The sequence below is a fragment of the Ovis canadensis genome, chromosome 10, assembly GCF_042477335.2.
Source record: "Ovis canadensis isolate MfBH-ARS-UI-01 breed Bighorn chromosome 10, ARS-UI_OviCan_v2, whole genome shotgun sequence".
NCBI lineage: Eukaryota > Metazoa > Chordata > Mammalia > Artiodactyla > Bovidae > Ovis > Ovis canadensis.
Window position 1 is genome coordinate 85,756,287 of NC_091254.1, and position 20,086 is coordinate 85,776,372.

Consider the following 20,086-nt stretch of genomic DNA (forward strand, 5'->3'; position numbering starts at 1 on the left):
ATGTAAAATCACTGAAGACTTTCAGTGCTTCAGAGACAAGATATTTACCATTCTAGTGGAGTATTTCAATGCCAAGACCTTCAGACCCCTTTTCTTATTAAGAAAAAAATAGAGGGACTTCTGGGACCTATAAAATCATAATAAATCCTCATATTCTCTATATGAAAAAAGGAAATTGAAAAGCATGCATAAACAAGAAGACACAAAACTATGAAGACACGTGTAGGTCTGCCTGTGGGTATGGACCACCACACCCTCTCTAAGGTAGGCAGGGGTGGTGGATTTCCTTCCTAGGACTCCCAGATATGACCTGAGAAGAAATCCTAGGAGATGACCATCCAATCTACTGAGTTCCAGCCTTCAGGGGACAGTGGGGCAGCAGAGCTCAACCCCACACTGTATTCTAAACTCCTCATGTCCACCACACTTCCAGCCTATCTGTGGTCAAACCTCACACAGCTCTAACCACCTGTCAGTAAACTCAGCTGACCTTTTCTTCCACTCTTGCTGCCCTTTTCACCTTCTAGTTGGATATTAACTCATCTAAGTGAGAGGCAGGTTGAGGAAGAAAATAAATATCTAATCATTGTCTATTACCTGTTAGATAACAGCATAGGAGCTAAATAACAGGATAGGAGCTAAATAACAGGATAGGAACTAAATAACAGGATAAAAGGATAAGAACTAAAGAGCCTCTTAATGAAAGTGAAAGAGGAGGGTGAAAAGTTGGCTTAAAACTCAACATTCAGAAAAACTAAGATCATGGCATCTGGCCCTATCACTTCATGGCAAATATTTGGGGAAACAATGGAAACAGTGACAGACTTTATTTTCTTGGGCTCCAAAATCACTGAAGATGGTGACTGCAGCCACGAAATTAAAAGACACTTGCTCTTTGGAAGAAAAGCTATGACCAACCTAGACAGCATATTAGAAAACAGAGACATTACTTTGCCAACAAACGTCCATCTAGTCAAAGCTATGGTTTTTCCAGGAGTCATGTATGGATGTGAGAGTAGGACTATAAAAAGAGCTGAGTGCTGAAGAATTGATGCTTCTGAACTTTGGTGTTGGAGAAGACCCTTGAGAGTCCCTTGGACTGTAAGGAGATCCAACCAGTCAAATCTAAAGGAAATCAGTCCTGAATGTTCGTTCATTGGAAGGACTGATGCTGAAGCTGAAACTCGAATAATTTGGCCACCTGATGTGAAGAACTGACTCATTGGAAAAGACCCTGATGCTGGGAAAGATTGAAGGCAGGAGGAGAATGAGACGACAGAGGATGAAGTGGTTGGATGGTATCACCAACTCAATGAACAAGAGTTTGAGCAAGCTTCAGGAGTTGGTGATAGACAGGGAAGCCTGGGGTGCTGCAGTCCATGGAGTTGCAAAGTGTCAGACACAACTAAGCAATTGAACTGAACTGAACAGAATAGGAAGCTGAATCAGGCCAAGGGCAGTCATTGAAATGGGTCTTATAGCAAACATTTAGATATTTCTAAGCATCTCAGAATTCAAAACCAAGTTCATGCTCTCCCCCTCAAGTTTGGTTCTCTTCTAGCATTCATTATTTGAGTGAATCCAGGTGATTTTATAGCCCCCAAATGTGAAGCAGCCTGAGATCCACCTTTTCCACCCTAAATACCCAACTTAAGACATGCCCCAAGTATCTCACAAATCTGGCCAAGTCTCCCTATTTCACCCTAAACCTAACCACATCATCTCGTTCCTAGATGAGATGTCTGGCCCCAGGTGAGTGATCACACCATCATGATTATCTGGGTTGTGAAGATCTTTTTTTGTATAGTTCTTCTGTGTATTCTTGCCACCTCTTCTTAATATCTTCTGCTTCTGTTAGGTCCATACCATTTCTGTCCTTCATTGAGCCCATCTTTGCATGAAATGTTCCATTGGTATCTCAAATTTTCTTGAAGAGATCTCTGGTCTTTCCTATTCTATTGTTTTCCTCTATTTCTTTGCAATGATCACTTAGGAAGGCTTTCTTATCTCTCCTTTCTATTCTTTGGAACTCTGAATTCAAATGGGTATATCTTTCCTTTTCTCCTTTGCTTTTTGCTTCTCTTCTTTTCACAGCTATTTGTAAGGCCTCCTCAGACAGGTATTTTGCTTTTTTGCAATTCTTTTTATTGTGAATGGTCTTGATCCCTGTCTCCTGTACAATGTCATGAACCTCTGTCCATACTTCTGACAGAATGTGGTCCACTGGAGAAAGGAATGGCAAACCACTTCAGTATTCTTGCCTTGAGAACCCCATGAACAGTATGAAAAGGCAAAAGATAGGATAGAAAGATGAACTCCCCAGGTTGGTAGGTGCCCAGTTTGCTCCTGGAGATCAGTGGAGAAATAACCCCAGAAAGAATCAAGGGATGGAGCCAAAGCAAAAACAACAGCCAGTTGTGGATGTGACTGGTGATAGAAGCAAGGTCTGATGCTGTAAAGAGCAATATTGCATAGGAACCTGGAATGTTAAGTCCATGAATCAAGGCAAGTTGGAAGTGGTCAAACAGAAGATGGAAAGAGTATACATCGACATTCTAGGAATCAGCAAACTAAGATGGACTGGAATGGGTGCATTTAACTCAGATGACCATTACGTCTACTACTGTGGGCAGGAATCCCTTAGAAGAAATGGAGTAGCCATCATAGTCAACAAAAGAGTCTGAAATGCAATACTTGGATGCAATCTCTGAAATGATAGAATAATCTCTGTTCATTTCTAAGGCAAATCATTCAGTATCACGGTAATCCAAGCCTATGGCCTGACCAGTAACGCTGAAGAAGCTGAACAGTTCGATGAGGACCTACAAGACCTTTTAGAACTAACACCCCCAAAAGATGTCCTTTTCATTATAGCGGACTGGAATGCAAAAGTACGAAGTCAAGAAACACCTGGAGTAACAGACAAATTTGGCCTTGGAGTACAGAATGAAGCAGGGCAAAGACTAATAGAGTTTTGCCAAGAGAACGCACTGGTCATAGCAAACACCCTCTTCCAACAACACAAGAGAAGATTCTACACAAGGACATCACCAGATGGTCAATACCGAAATCAGATTGATTATATTCTTTGCAGCCAAAGATGGAGAAGCTCTATATAGTCAGCAAAAAAAAAACAAGACTGGGAGCTGACTGTGGCTCAGATCATGAACACCTTATTGCCAAATTCAGTCTCCAATTGAAGAAAGTGGGGAAAACCACTAGACCATTCAAATTGCTTTTGATTCTGCCCAAATCAAAAGTGCTTCCTTCATCAGAACACAAAGCAGCTTGACAAAGAAAGTTTGTCAGCCCCAGAAAAGTCAAAGTTTTCCCCAGGTCATAATTTTAATATTACTGCACACATCTACATGAGAAGAAATTTCAAGCCTCAGACAGTTTGATTGAATTTTGGTGGGAAAGAAATAAAATATCCTAGTGAAACAGAAACTCCAAAGTATGATCATGTAGGTTTAAAGATCCTGATGCTGGGTAAGATCAATGCAGGAAGAGGAGGGGATGACAGAAGATGAGATGGTTGGATGGCGTCATCAACTCGATGGACATGAGTTTGAGTAGGCTTCGGGAGTTGGTGATGGACAGGGAGGCCTGGTGTGCTGTGGTCCATGGGGTTGGCAAAGAGTCAGACATGACTGAGCAACTGAATTGAACTGAAGTGATCTAGGTGATTCTGATTAACTAGACAACTAAATATTTTAAAAGGCTGTAGAACTATATGGGCTGAAGAAGCATTTAATATCTGAATGAAAGTCTACACCAATTACTTCAACCCACCAGGAAGCAAGGGCTTCCTTGGTGGCTCAGAGGGTAAAGCATCTGCCTGCAATACGGGAGACCTGGGTTAGATCCTTGGGTTGGGAAGATCCCCTGGAGAAGGAAATGGCAATCCACTCCAGTACTCTTGCCTAGAAAATCCCATGGACGGAGAAGCCTGGTAGGCTACAGTCCATGGGGTCACAAAGAGTCAGACATGACTGAGTGACTTCATTTCACTTCACCAGGAAGCAGTTTTCCATGATAACACCTACTCTTCTCACCACTCTTATTCTCAGCCATTGGTCACATCTTTACTGAAAATAGCTACTTCTGACAAATCTCTAAATTCTTAGACCAACTTCCTGCCAGACATCTAGTATACACAAGGGAAATTTTAGGTTTTCTGCCCAGATCACAAGTGCTTCCTTCATCAGAATATAAAGCAGCCTGGCAAAGAAAATTTGTCAGCCCCAGAAAATTCAATATTCTCCCCAAATCATAATTTTAATATTACTACACACATCTACATGGGAAGAAATTTCAGGCCTCGGATAGTTCAATTGCATTCTGGTGGGAAAGGAATAAAAAACCCTACCCAAATATTTGAGCACAATTCCCTGAAAACCTTCTGCAGGACCCCTTTCATGTCATAGTTCCTGGTGTATCACATAATCTACCAAAGAATCAGAGTTACTAGTTTTTCCACTACTACCATACTTAATGGTTAGGCATTTGCAAGAGCCCAGACATGATGAAACTGGAAGTTTTCTTCAGTTAAATATTTTCTAAGCATCTGCTATTTGAGAGGACTGCAAAGATGAACGAGCCACTGTATCTGCCCTTTAGGTAAGTCTGGAGCTCAGGGAGGGAAAGAAATCCATTTACACCTGGCTTAGTGAGGACAAAGTCATGTCCAAGAGCTCAAAGAAGGACATAGGGATTCAAGAGGGTGTGATGGTTACTTTTACATTAATTTAGGTAAACCACAGTTCCCAGACACTTGTTCAAACATGTATTACAGTGAAAGTATTTTTTAGATGAGATGAACACTTAAATAAGTAAACTTTCAGTAGAGCATGGAGCAGATTATCCTTAATAATGTAGGTGGGCCTCATCCAATTAGTTAAAGGCCTTAAGATAAATTAGACCAATATCAACAATAATAAAACCACAGCCACACAACACACACATGAAACTTCCATCTTGGACAAATTACTGTGTCACTCATTACATCACTACAGTCCAAGGATATTCCTGAATGTCTTATTTCAAAACGTGAAAGCTATGAAAGAGAAATTTTGTAAACTGCATGGACCATCCCTTATCAGTGTTGCTAGAAGTCCCATAAGAAAGAATGATAAACTCAGGGAATCAGAAATGACCCAGTATGGCTGATCTGTTTTATGGGTAATAATTTTTTACAGTATAGAAACCTCATCACACACACACAAATCTCATTTGAGTCAGCACAGGAGATGCAGTCTGCTTCCTTCCTTTTCTTGCTTTTGGTCACTTTAATTGCCCTGCGAGCATCACTGCACATAGAGCCTGTGCCACTGCTACTGATATTACTGCCCCTAAATGAGCAGGGATCCTACGTGCTTTGTAATGCATTCTACCTAAGATGAGACTGGAATATGTAAGACAGTTTGGAATGACTGACAGATTTGACACTGAGAGAGGTAAATCTCACCTAACTAGAACACAGTGACACCACAAAAAAGGAGGCAATTTACAAAGAATCCACCTGCAATGGAAAAAAGTTATCTTTCACCAAACCTCGATTCTTTGGATGCTGACAATGGCCTCTGACACCTTCTCGACGGCCATGGGGAAGTAAAGGGTGCTTGAAAACCGCAGAGCCTCGAACAGTGTCACCACTACAAACACTTGGCTGGCTGTGATCAGGTTGTCAAGGAGCTCATTGGTGATGAAGGTGACAAAAATCATGATTTTGCTGACAGCAAAAAATGATGCCAAATTCATTCCTCTAAGGTAGGAACTTTTCAGAATCTTGGAAATTTCCTTCCTAGAAAGGACAGTAGGAAATAGCATTTTTAAGAACCATTGACATCCAATGCATGAATTCAAGTGCTCTGTGTGAGTGGCCCCTTTTTAGGGAGTGGACACAGATTAAGGTAAACCCTCAATCATGTCATGGAGACACTCAAGGTGCACACCTGGGACTCTGCTCCAAACCAGGGACTACACACTTCATCGCCACTTCACTTTTCCAACTAAATGAAGTCGTAATGTCACACTTTTAAAAACTGGGCTCAATTCAACAGGATTTGAACATACATTCAACAAGCATTCACAATCACATATCCTGTGCTGGGCTCCTCATTGATGACAGGAAAAAATGCCCATCCCCACCAAGACCTCATAAACTTGGAGAGGAAAAGAATAATAAACCTCGGGACTTCCCTGATGGTCCTGTGGATAAGAATTGGCCTCCCAATGCAGCAGACATGGGCTCAGTCTCTGGTCTGGAAGATTCCACATGCTGCAGAGCAACTAAGCCTGTGCACCACAGCTACTGAGCACAAGCTCGAGAGCCCGTGCATTACTGCAGCTACTGAAGCCTGTGCACCTAGAGCCTGTGCTTCGCAACAAGAGAACCACCAGTTAGAAGCCCAAGGACAGCAATGAAAAGTAGCCCCCGCCCGCCACAACTACAGAAAGCCTGTGCACAGCAATGAAGACCCAGCACAACCAAAAATAAATGAGTAAAGAAATGAAAAAGATGTAGTGTGATGCGTGTGTACATTTTTAAAAAAGAATAAACACAAAATTTGTGAGAAACCAAGACATTAGACAGAGGCAGCCAGCACATCCACACAGGAGCACAGAGCTGAGTCATGTAACTCAGAGCAGTAGAGACAGGACAGGTCACACACATGTGGACCCTGAGAAGATGAGCAGGAGTCAGTTAGGACTGGCAGAGACCAGAGAAGAAGGAAGATGAACATGTATTTCCAACAGAGGGCGGGGCCCCTGCAAAGATGCAAAGTGAGAGGTGACAGGGTACTCCCAGAGAATTCTAAGTACCCTGTGCTAGAGTATAAACACTCATCAGATATTTAAATGAAACGTGTTTTTTTTTTTAATCTACAAACATAAAGCAAAGACAAAGAAATAGTATTTTCATGGCTCTATTTGGAATGAGTAATACTGATCCATAATACTGATACAGGCACACTCAATCCATAATCTCCCCATTTATGCTACATTAACTTATAGCTTTAGTCTAAATATCATCTCAAACACTAATATCTTAGAATCATTGTTTATTTGGAATTTGCAGTATTAAGAAGTATTTGGAATTTCATTTCTGTATAAGTAAGAATCATATGTATTTCAAGAAGATGGTAAATGGAAGAGCAGCTGAAAATGACATCTCTACTATTCCCCTTAACCCTCCCGCCACATATGGGGGGATGGAGAGGTACTATTTAAATTTACCTTAATGTGAAAACTCAGTAAGACTTCTAAACCATTTAGTAAAAATAGGAAATAGAACAGTACAAACACACAATGTGATACATAAAAAAAAAAAAAACACCTTACCTTCTCAGTGTGGAAATAAGGTCTATAAATAACTTTTCCCAAGCATTCATTTTTATTGTTTTGATGCCACTTATAACTTCACTCATGGTACTGATCCTCCTGTCTCTGAGAGCTGCAGTCTTACTCCTGAGAGGACAGACATGAGAAATAAGTTTTAGTGATCACAGCATAACTTTCTGTAGCAGCAACAGTGGGCACATGGAGGGATCAGTGATCAAATTATTTTCTATAGCTCTTTTGAGCTGACAACACATGCAAGTCCTACTCAAAGTACAAATTGAGAAAAACTTCAATTGGGAGGTCAACCATTCAGTCCAATTCAAGAAGTAACTTGGAGAACTTGCCATATCAGCTAAGGAAGACATGAAATGAGTCAGATACAACCCATCTTCCCAAGGAGGTTGTGCTTGGGCAGAGAAGGCAGAAAGGGGTGCACCAGGAAGACAGTGTCTATGATGTAAAAAAATAGGAGCAAAATTCTGGGGAGCTGAAAAGATGGGGCTGTTAATTCCACTGGGAAAAGAGAGCAAGACAATCTTTAGAGACCTGGTAGCATTGGAACAGAGCCTTGAAAGATAAGGAACATCTCTCCACAGCAAAGACAGGAAAGGAAATCTCAAATAGACAAAAATATCACATGTTAAAGTCACACATAAAAAGAAAGAACTCAAGGGAAAAAATCTTCAAACAGCATAATACCTCCATCACCTGACAACCTGGATAATGACCCACCTCCAACCCTCTGGGACCTGCTTCAGGTCTATCTCATCACCATTAGGCCCTTCATCACCAGCCACTGTTCTATCACATATGCTGCTGGGACTGTGGGGTTTTATAAAGACATAATTAAGGTCAACCTTGCCCTTGGGGTGCCTATAACTTAATGGAAACATTAAAATAAAACAAGACATAAATACACTACCTGAAAGTGGCTCTAAAACAAGCTTAACAAAAATAAATGCAGCTAGAAATGGGCCTGTAAAATCATTACTGTTTTTAGTAATGTTTAAATAACTTGGACATTGGTAAATTCTTCTTAAGGACTCTCTACTTATTCAGACACAGTGTCAGGAGGAGCCAGTGAGTGCCATCACCTTTTCTGTTTAAAGATCAGCCTTCAGCTTAAGGCTGGAGCCTCCACTGGCTAAGCCTGAAGGGTCTGAAACCCATGCAAAGAAGAGACTAGAGAAGGCATTGGTTTTGTTTTTGAACAGAAGCATTGACTTCATTCACAGACTGTGGATATTACCAAGCATGTATCACCTATTTTTTAAACCAGTGTTTCTCTTACCAGAGTGATGAAAACAACTTTCCAAAGCAGCTTTGCAAAAGCAGAAGAATAACGAGAACTGCCATCCCAGCAAGACACGACATTCCTATTTCCATCCAGAGCAGGGCGGTCACTGCGATAGCCTGCAGTGGCCCCACCCACAGATAGTGCAAGAACATCGTTACCTAAAAAGAGAAAGACAAAGCCTTCTTGGGACTGTATACAATCAAAATCAGTAAAGACACAGTGTAGAAAAAAATCTGCTCTGAAAGAACAGACAGGAACCTAAACAGGGATATCTCAGTGGGTTTTAAACCTGCTAAAGAAGAAACCCATGTCCCCCCCAGATGACACTGTTCCTGGCAGCACACGGCCAGCTTTAGGAACATCCAGGGAGAATCCCACCTGATGGAAGATGTTGCTTTGTCTACACCACAAATGAGCTCAGGGCATCCCCAAACTCTCACTTCCCCCTATATTCACCCACCATCTCACTCTAGCACCCAAGAAACTTATATTATGGTAAGTACCACTGCTGCTGCTGCTGCTAAGTCACTTCAGTCGTGTCTGACTCTGTGCGACCCCATAGACGGCAGCTCACCAGGCTCCCCCGTCCCTGGGATTCTCCAGGCAAGAACATTGGAGTGGGTTGCCATTTCCTTCTCCAATGCATGAAAGTGAAAAGTGAAAGTGAAGTCGCTCAGTCGTATCCAACCCTCAGCGACCCCATGGACTGCAGCCTACCAGGCTCCTCCGCCCATGGGATTTTCCAGGCAAGAGTACTGGAGTGGGGTGCCATTGCCTTCTCTGATAAGTACCACACACTCTAGTAATTATTTGTGTACTTACCTCCCAAATGGGCTGTGGTTTCTCCACAACAAAAACTAAATCATATTCAACCCTGAAACTGAGTAGTGGCTTTACTTCATACTTGATGAATGAGTAACTGAAACAGAAGTGTCTGATCAACAGCTACAAGGCCCTGGAGACTGTGATCTATTCATAAAGTCAGTGGAAAAAAGAGTGTGAGGGAACAGAAGAGAGTAGCCTTTGTCTGGCTGAGGGCCACCCACTTGGCATTATTCCTTGCAGGCTCCCTATGCAGCAGGCATTGAACAGGGCACAGGGGAAAGAACAACCCCTGCCCACCAAGCCTTCATCAGCCAGAGGAGGAGGGAGACAGTTCAGGAAACAACACTGACTCCACGTGCCAAGAAGGGCCATACCAGGAGGACCCCTAGGGGCACTCACTGAGCCGGGCAAGAATACGGCTGGCTGTCTATTACTAGAAAAGCAAAACCCTCATCTACAATCCACATTATTACGTCTAAGGTGCACACAGAGGAAATGAGAGTTGGATAAAGAGAACACTTGTCTTAAGTCCTCAGCAGAATCCTGGCTGACACCAGATGCCAGCACCTGGCATCCCAATGAGCTGAACCCAGTGAGGAAACTGGGACATGGAAGAGGATCCCTCAGGGGCAGCTCACCTGGTCAAACCTGTTCACATCGTTGGACATCAGGTTGACTACCTGGCCTGTGGTGGTCTTCCTCATGGCCGAGCTACTTAGGCGAAGGGCCTGAAATGAGAGAGGGAGACAGAGATCCGGATTCCTAAGGTGATACCAAGTCATCTTAGAACATAACACAATGGAGCATGTGTTCCTGGGGTCTTGAGTGGTGTCAGCACAAGCAGGATGACCCCTGAACGCGGGGCTCTAGGGACCCTTCTTCAGCCTCTAACTTAGGGTGGTGGCAGCCCCGCCAGCAAGGATGGCAAAGGGAGGAGAGGGAGGTAGAAGCAAATTCCCCCACCCCATTTCTCAGTGAACTTGGACCTGCCTGAAGTGTCAAGGGTGTAGATTTAGACTTAGGGGCCAACTAAAGTAATTTTGAGACAAATTAGATGAGAGTAGAGACTGCATTAAGGAAATAAAATAAATGACTTGGACTATAAATCTCGAATCGATCATTAATTCTGTGGGTGATGTCATTTTAACACTTTTGGTTTAGCGTCTTCATTCTAAAGAGTATGGAATCTACATTCTGAAGAGTATGAAAGGGAATCTTCATTCCCTTTCATTCTGAAATGAGTATAATGCTCAAAACACTATTCATGTGAGGAACCTCTGTTCTTTAAGCCAGTCTTCTGAATTTAAAAATCACAGCCTGTGTTTCACAGTCCCTTTATTTGGCAAAAACAACAACAACAACAACAACAACAACTCTGAAAAATGCCCTAGAAAGCTAGAAAGCTGAGGAACCTGAACAGACACCACGAGTTGCTTCAACAAACCATCAAGTGGACTCTGATCCAAACAAAATGTCATGGTTCATAAAAATTTCTCGTTTAGTCCTTGAGTTAAACAGAAAACTCAGCAATCAAGTGTGAATGTAAAACAGTATAGCTATGATGGAAGAGAGTATAGCAGTTCCTCAAAAAAGTAAACATACAATCAGCATCTAGTACAGCAAGACCACTTTTGTGGATGTATTCAAAAGAACTGAACACACAAACTTGATCTTTTTGCACACCTGTGTGCAAATGTTCACAATAGCCAAAAGGTGGAAATAACCCAAAACTCCAGTGACAGATGAATGGATACAAACAATGTTGTACAGGTCTACAATGGAATATTATTCAGCCTTAAAAAGAAATTAAATTCTGGCACTGGCTTCAACATAGATGAATCTTGAAGACATTGTGCTACATGACATAAGCTAGACACAAAATGACAAACATTGTGTGATTCCACTTATACACAGTACCTAGAGTAGTCAAATTCAGAGAGAGAAAAAGTAGCATGGTGATGGATGAGGGGAGCGAAGTTCTGGCTATGAACAGTGGTGATGGCTACAAAGCAATGTGAAAGTACTTGATGTGAATAAACAGTGTACTTAAAAAGAGTTAAGATAATAAATGTTATATTGTGTATATTTTGCCACAATTTAAAAAATCAAAGATCAAAAGCCAAGAGTAATTTTACCAAAGCTGTGGAAATGTGAATAAACGACAAGTCATTTTACATACAATTCCTCCTGAAAGATCATTCCAAGTTCAGCTGAAAAGAGCACTAAAATGCTGAATGGGCATTTTAGGAAGCTGCAGATGTGCAGCCTTAGAGAGCTCCTGGAGATGTGCCCCAGCCTTGAAATAACAGTGCAGTCAAATTACGACTATGAGCTTAGTAGCCATCCCATTTCTAACACCCAATGTGATTTATTCCCAGGACCAGGGATTAGAAGTTGAATAAGAACCACAAATGTTCAGAGCAGCTCACCTATAACCTGCAAAAAAGAAGTGTCTTATTTCTGCACCTCAGCAGGATTCTGGATGCAATGCTGGTCCTAGTGCTAAGTCACTTCAGTCATGTCCGATTCTTTGCAACCCTGTGGACTGTAGCCCGCCAGGTTCCTCTGTCAGTGGGACTCTCCAGGCAAGAATACTGGAGTGAGCTGCTGCCGGGAGCCAGCATGGGAGATCCAACCCATGACAAGGTCATGCGGAAGAGACCTGATGGGCAAGGCGGATCAGGACTCGAGGGACCCCCTGGACTTGCTCGAGCATCTACCCTGAAACCAGAATCTGTCTGTCTTACTATTTTATGCCTTGCACCAACTCTTCTGGCATTAACAGGGGGCTATCCCCTGCCAGGAGCCAGCGTGAGGAACTCCACCCATGGCAAAGGTCATGAGGAAGGAGGCTCGGCATACACAAAGGTGGGATCGAGCCTCAGGAGACCTCCTGTTCCCGAGCATCTACCCCCAAAAACCAGAGTCTGCCTACTTTACTGCTTTATGCTCTCATCTACGCCTCTGACTTTACAGGAGGCTGTCTCCCACCACCTCTCTTGGGAGAAGGAGTTAACTTACAGCTCCAAGCTAATAAAAATTCCTGGGCGTGACAAGAGTGTTTCAACTTAGAAACTCCTCTGCAGGTTCTCTAGCCTGCCTGAGCAGGTTTGTCCGGCCACATGTGATTGTTCACAGCCTCCCAACCGTGAGAGGCATGAGATGCTTTAAACTTTCTAAATACAGATTCTTCTGAGAAGTTAGAAAATTATTAGTATAGTATAGTGGGTTGATTAGGAATTATATTGGTGAAGGGTTTTTCATTTGTTGGGCCAATATTTGCTGCTAAATCTCCATATTCCCTGCCCTTATAATGAATATAACTAGTATATAGGAGAAATAAGTATTAACCTTTGATATTAATCATGTTATACTTTAGGCTAAGTAAATTCCTTTCTTAATTGTAACCCACTGCACCTTCACCCTATAGGAATGCAACTTTGTCTGGTGCCTTCAGAGGGTGGCACCTGGTTTAAGAAAAATCACCCCTGGAAGAATAAGTTTTCTGGTTGACTGACTGTTATCAGAAGAAAGGGCCATAAAATGTCAGCAGGCCTCATGGCCAGAAGATGATGTAAAACCACCTAAGACATTTTGCATACATTTACATGAAGCACCTGATTTTGATAAAGGTCAGGACTGCTGACCCAAGCATGACTTTGAAATTTCCATTTGTCTCTATGTGTAACAAAAGGTATATAAGCAAACCTGAAAAATAAAGAAATCGGATCAGTTCCTGGAGAGACTGATTCCCCCATGTCGTTCTTTCTTGTTCTCCATTTTTCTGGCTGAATTCCCATCTGGAAGCCTGTTAATTATGCCTGGGCTTCTAAGATCTGACCGGGGAGGCCTTAGTGTCTCCTCTCCTTCGGGAGAACGGGAGGACACCTGCAGCCTGCATAGGTGGTGCAAACCTCTTGTCTCAAGGTTTTATTGGTATTCCACATAAACCAAGTTATTCAGCCTCTTTTCTCCACTGATTCTCCCGCTGAGCTATTCTTATTCTATCTCTCTTTATATCTTTAATTAATACTTAATTAAGCTATTCTTTCATGATCGCTGACTTTGTCTCCCCTTCGAATTCCCTGGATCCACCGGGGCTGGACCCTGGCAATCCCCGACCACCTTTCTCTGGAAAAAGTTAACTTAGGACTTTAGTTAATAAGTCTCTTGGGAATAAAGGAGTGTTTCAACTCAAACCCCTCTGATGGCTTTCTAACTTGCCTCACAGGTTTATCTGGACTTTGACAACTACGCATGTGATTATTCATAGCCTCCCAACCGTGAGAGGCATGGGAAGCTTAAAACATTCTAAAAATATAGAGCCTGTAGAGGAATTAAAAATTATTAGAATAGTACTGGTGGAGGGTTTCATTGTTGAGCCAATGCTTGCTGCTGAGTTTTCATATCTTTTATTCCTTGTGTACCTGGGAGTGCATTGATTAACATAGTTGAATATATAGAAAAAATAAGTAGTAGCCTTGGCACTAATAACATTAGACCTTGACTTAATAAATTTTTCCTCTTTGTTGTAACCCAACGTACCCTTGATCTATGAAGAATGTAACTTCATTTAGTACTTTCTGAGAGTGGTACCAGACTTTAGATAAAAAACACTTTTAGAGAAAATAACTTTTCTGGTTGACTAACCTTTATCAGAAAAAAAGAGTCATAAAATGTTAACAGGCCTCCTGGCCAGAAAATGATGTAAATCACCTAAGACCTGTGTATACAGATAGGTATGCAGAAAGAAAGCCTGGTTCCGATAAGGGTCAGGGCTGCTGACCTTGCATGACTCTGCATCTTCCATTATTCTCTATGTACAACTTAGGGTATAAAAGCTCCTTTTGAAAATGAAGCTACAGGCCTTGCTCACCAAAGCTTGGCCTCCCTGTGTCATTCTCTTTCTCTCTCTTTCTTTTCGCCAACGCCATTCATCCTGAGGATGTCCCTGGACTCTGCTGAGGCTGGACCGCGGCAAGCTGCCATTTCCTTCTCCAAGGGATTTTCCTGACCCAGGAATTGAACCCAGGTCTCCTTCACTGCAGGTAGATTCTTTAACATCTGAGCTACCAGGGATGCCCTGGATGCAAGGCTAGGTACAAGGGAATTTGTCTTTCCCACATTTCTTGAATTTCAGATTAAGTCTATGGTTTAACCTCTAAAATTCCTGACTTCATACAGGGACAGTTCTTTCAGGCATAATCAAGCCAGCAAATGAACACCTTTGGGAGAAATTTACATTCACACAAGCATACGTGCCAGGTCAGATTAGATTTCCCAAAGGTGATGTCCCAAATTGTTAATTGGAAAGAAGAAAAACAGGTGGACTATGGCTCGCCTGTACAGCAAAGAGTAAGCTTTGACTGAACCATCAGCTCACACCTAACTTAAGGCTTTCATAGTATAGTTCTGGTGAATTCCATGCATATTCATGGGAGCTAAGCATGATCTAGGAAAACAAACATCATTTGTGGGGAAATCTAAATATTTGTCTGCTAAATGGTGGACTGCAAAAGAGACTAGGGCTTCCCTGGTGGCTCAGTGGTTAAAAATCTACCTCTCCTGGAGGAGGAAATGGCAATGCACTCTTATATTCTTGCCTGGGAAAGTCCGTAGACAGAGGAGCCTGGCGGGCTACAGCTCATGGGGTCACAGAGCACAACTTAGCGACTGAGCAAGCACGCACGTACACGAGATGATGATGGAGGACAAGGAAGACCCCTGACTAGAGTGTACGGGCACCGCTGCCATTTCTGCATCACCCAAGAGGAAACCTGCTCACGTGCAATAGCCAAACACAGACCGTGAGATGTCAGGGCCCTGGATTCACACAGCCCTGACATTAATAAGACTCTGCTCAAGGAAAGAAGAGAAGACACCTTACATTTTGCAAAGAAAACCATTCCTAAGAAACAGAAGCTCTAGATAAGTAGCAACCAGGTAAAAGAAGCAATAACTTTGATTTAAATTGTTTGGTTTAGTTTCCAATAAGGATTTTTTAAATAAAAATTATATATATTTAAGGTGCACAACATGATGTTTTGTTAAAATACACATTGAGAAATGATTTCTGTAGTAAAACCAGTTAACATATTCATCATCTCATGTAGTTATCATTTTGTGTATGTGAGATGAGCTGACTCTCAGCAACTTTCAAGTATACAATACAATCAAGTAAGGATTTGAAAAAAAGCAAACAACCCAGAGCAACAAGATACACAGGAACAAGTTTATACAGAGTCTTTAGCTCCTGACATAGTGTATCTGTGGCAATTTCTTTGTAAAGACACCTGAAATTCTTACTCTTTTTATATTACCTAAGACCAAAATAAACTATAAAATAATTCTATGGCATCTCTCAATAGAAAATCACTGAACACATCAAATCAGGTCTTATTAAAACTGCTATAATGCATGCTAAAGACAAAAAGGAAATATTTAATTATGAAAATAATTTGAATGAACTGCCACAAATTCTCTCCAAATTTGCCAAGGACAATGGAAAATTTCAAGTTTTATCCCAAATATCCAACTATTTTCTTTAATACCTTAAAACAATCATAATTATATAATATAGTGAGTAAGTCTATATATGGCCTAGATTCTATTTACATTTTTCTTTAGTTAACACAATGTTACTGAATATGAGTAAATGGGCCAGATAAAAATGTAATCATTCCCTTTCTCAAACACATTTTGTTCTCCTAGATTTAATTTTATAAATTAAATTTCCTAGATTTAATCCAATCACTGAAGTTCACTTTCAAATAGAACTTTGATATAAATGAAGGTTTTAATGAACAACAACAAAAAAAAATTTTCCATCAATACTACTTTGGCATGAAAACACTGAAAATCAATGTGATATTTTTGGTACGTATTTTTTAATTAGATTTTGTTACAAATTTGGTAGATATTGTGTAACGGCCTATGACTAAAAGTCATCAAAGGCAGTCTTGACCTGATCTCAATAGAAAAATTTTTATTATATATTTGTAAAGTTTGCTTAAAGGACAACAAACTTGGCTTGATGCAAATAAGCTTCTCTGTTTCTGTTCAGTCACTCAGTCATGTCCAACTCTTTGAAGCCCTATGGACTGTAGCCTGCCAGGCTCCAGGGAATTCTCCCGGCAAGAATATTGGAGTTGGTTGCCCTTTCCTTCTCCAAGGGATCTTTAAGACCCAGGGATTGAACCTGTGTCTCCTGCATTGGCAGGTAGATTCTTTAACACTGAAACATTATCTGGAAGCCCTAGCAAAGTATAAATGATCCCAGTTACAAAATTTTTAATTTACAGAGAACTTTCCCAAAATATTTCTGATGCTCCAGGGGAGGAACACACCATGGTACCGAGTGACACTCACCTTGCGGTAGATCATATGGCACATGGCTACTCTCAGCCTCATCCCCACGCGCTGCATGTGGTAGAAGTACAAGTGGTGCAGAACGGCCCACATGAGCACGCAGGCACTCAGCCCTGCCGCGTAGCCGTAGGCTTCCTGCAAAGCGGCAGAATCGCTGGGATCGTAGTTTTCAACATAACTAACCATTTTCCCCAAAAATATGGGTTGAACTACTCTGGTGCCTTCCTAAAAGAAGAAAAGTCTTAATTAGAAATGTCAGTTTTTCTTTACACAAGGTTTACTTTTAGCATTAGCATGCTAAAAATACATTTTGACAAAATGCTACATTCATGGCTAATTTAAAAGAAAAATTTGCAGATTCACTATTTCCTATAAGACAAGTAGACAACAGTTTTAACCTTAAGACAAAATTTTACATTCAAAGATAGTAAAGCCTTAGTATCATGCTTAGTGTAATGTGAATGCTCAGTAAATACTACCAGGCTCAATACCAACTGAGCCTTAAGATGAATAAGGAAAAAGGTGGCAGAAGAAGAGTAAGAAATCTGCTTCCTTATGAAGAGGCCTGCTGGCAGCCTACCCCTGTCCCCTGTATTCTTAATGTCCCAGCCCAAATAGAAAGTCAACCTGGTTCACATATGGGAGACACGCTTTCATTACCTTCTTTTTGAATCTTTATGAACTGAGACACTGGAACAAACATATCCACTCTTTTCCATCCCAAACTCCACATGTCTGGAGGTCAAGGGAATGGAAACCAGCTTCAGTTGGTTTCCATTCCAAACCAGCTTCAGAAACCAGGCTTGGCAGCTCTACAGGCTCTCAGCTCCCGAGAGCACTGCCTCACTATGTCTCTACCCTCTAGAAGCTGGAATGTTCCCTGGAGTGAAAAATTAAATATGGTGGAGGTCAAGCTAAAAAATCATGTCTTCCATAGTTCTCCATCCACCATCCACTGCAGTTGGTGGTTTGGAAGAAATATTCCCAATCATCTCTTCCCCAAGGCTAAACCAATTGGCTCAGCGTGCACTGAGGCTTCCACTCTGAGTAAGCTTCTTTCCGAAAGAAAAAGGCAAAGAAACAGCAACACCTACCCACCCTGCCAAACAGCCACTTCGCCCCCACAACTTACTCCCTCCCTCTAGTCACTCCTTGAAGGTCTCTTTCTCCCCAGATCCCCTTCTTTCTCCACCATCAAAGAAAACCAAACACTCAATGAATCTAAGTCACCAAAAGTAAACACCTTGACCCTCAACATCATTTCCTCCACAGACTTCTCAAAAGACAAAATGTTAAAAGTTTGGAAGTCTTTCAGGAACAGGGCTTTTCCTTTTTTGTCAATCCTGCTTTACTAATACGGACTGGGGAAGCTTGGCTGACCTGACAGGTATGCTTTGATAGCTCTCTTCTGTCTGTCTGAAGCTGAGGAACCAATACATAAGAGGAAGGGAAGGAGAATCTATAACACCAAACACACACACACACACACACACACACACACACACACACAAAACAAGCATTTCCTGCTCAGCCAACCAGTGCCTGATCAGGATATTTATCAAAAGATGTCCCCATCCCTCATATGGGGGTCTCATTAAACCTTAGCATTCATGTCTTATTCTACACAAATGGACACACACACATTCCCAGGCTGCACCAACTGCCTCTCCCTCCATAAAGTCATGGAAATTTTCATCTACTATAGAGGATAAAGGGAACACTGTTTAGTTGAAGTATAAATAAGATCATCAGACTGGAGTAAAGTGATCAGTTTTGATACATTTCTACCATGTCCTGTCACCATCCCAAGAGGCATAGAGAGTTCATGGGAGAGTCCCTCATAAAATGGATTGTCAAACACAGTTTATAGAGTTTCCTGAGATGGAAATGTGGAGGCTCCCACAGAGAAGTAAGAATACCACACTGTACACACAGGCAGTCCCAGCCCAGGTATGGCCAAGGGCAGTCCAGCCCTGCAGCCGTAAACCACCAGAAGCCCAGTAGCAATATCTGCCATCCCAAACTTTCTTAAAACTTATGATTCCCTTTGGGAATCACTGTTGCCTGTTACTTAGGTCTCTATTTGAGCTAACATCCTTGTGATTACAGGAGAAATAAAAATAATGTCACTCATCAAACAGAGTATGGATAAATGCAACAAATCCAGCAATAAAGAGTGTAAATAAAGGCAGGTCACTACTGCCTAAGCATATCTGGAGTTTTTCACTGAGAAACAATATTTTATAACCCAGCTGAAGGACTTCCCTGGTGGTCCTTTAGCTGAGACTCCACACTCCCAACATAGGGGACCTTGGTTCGATCCCTGGTCAGGGAACTAGATCCCACATACAGAAACTAAGACCTGGTACAGCCAAAAAAAAACAAAAAACAGTTGGAGAAATAGCCTCATTAAGGTATAATGCCAGTTCATGGCTCATATCTTCCACTCATCTGTCAATTCTTTTTATTCTTGATAATTATTATTTAATTGGAATAGAAAATTTGTTATCTTTCAAAAAGATAACAAAGGATTTCAGACATGAATTGTTACTGATGCAGTTTGGGAGGAGAGTCATTTATTATTTTTAAGCACTATTTTGGGACTTCCTCTGATGACTCAATGGTAAGGAATCCATCTCAATGCAAGAGTCACAGGAAATGCAGGTTTGATCCTGAGTTGAGAAGATCCACTGGAGGAGGAAATGGCAATCCACTCCAGGATTCTTGCCAGGATAATCCCATGGACAGAGGAGCCTGGTGGGCTACCGTCCCTGGGGTCACAAAGGATCAGACACGACTGACGGAGCACACATGCACAGTTGTGCCTCCAGCAAGGAGCAGCCCCGGCGACTCAGAGAAGTGACAAAAAGCACAGTACACAAGGAATCTCCACCCTGGCACAAGTTGCAACTATGGAAAACAGAAAATGGATATTATGCTCCATATGAAAAACAGCAGCAAGTAAAAAACAATTTTCTAGTAATGTCTCTCAAACAGGAAAAAAAAACAAAAAGCAAAATAGTGAATAGCACAAAATTGTGAAAACAAAAACCCCAAGTACATATAGAGAGAAAGAAGACACATATTAAATATGATTCTTCAAAGCTTCCAGAACAACACAGGACAGAAGTCACTGAAGTTATCAAAGGTAGACTGAGTAGATCTGTCCCCTCCACACACAAGGAAAGGTTAGATAAACAGTCATTTAATAGGACAGCTGGCAGTAGCATTTGTAATCTGTGAGTGTTTCAA

General features: G+C 41.6%; 1 protein-coding gene across 1 annotated transcript in view; it reads right to left on the reverse strand.

Moving 5' to 3' along the window:
• Positions 1 to 20,086, reverse strand: part of LOC138446799 (ATP-binding cassette sub-family C member 4-like) — a 175,207-nt gene that overhangs the window by 133,600 nt on the left and 21,521 nt on the right. The window contains 5 exon segments of the mRNA XM_069602131.1: positions 5,554 to 5,803; positions 7,345 to 7,470; positions 8,636 to 8,799; positions 10,105 to 10,194; positions 16,835 to 17,059. Of these exon segments, the coding sequence (XP_069458232.1) occupies positions 5,554 to 5,803; positions 7,345 to 7,470; positions 8,636 to 8,799; positions 10,105 to 10,194; positions 16,835 to 17,059 (855 nt within the window).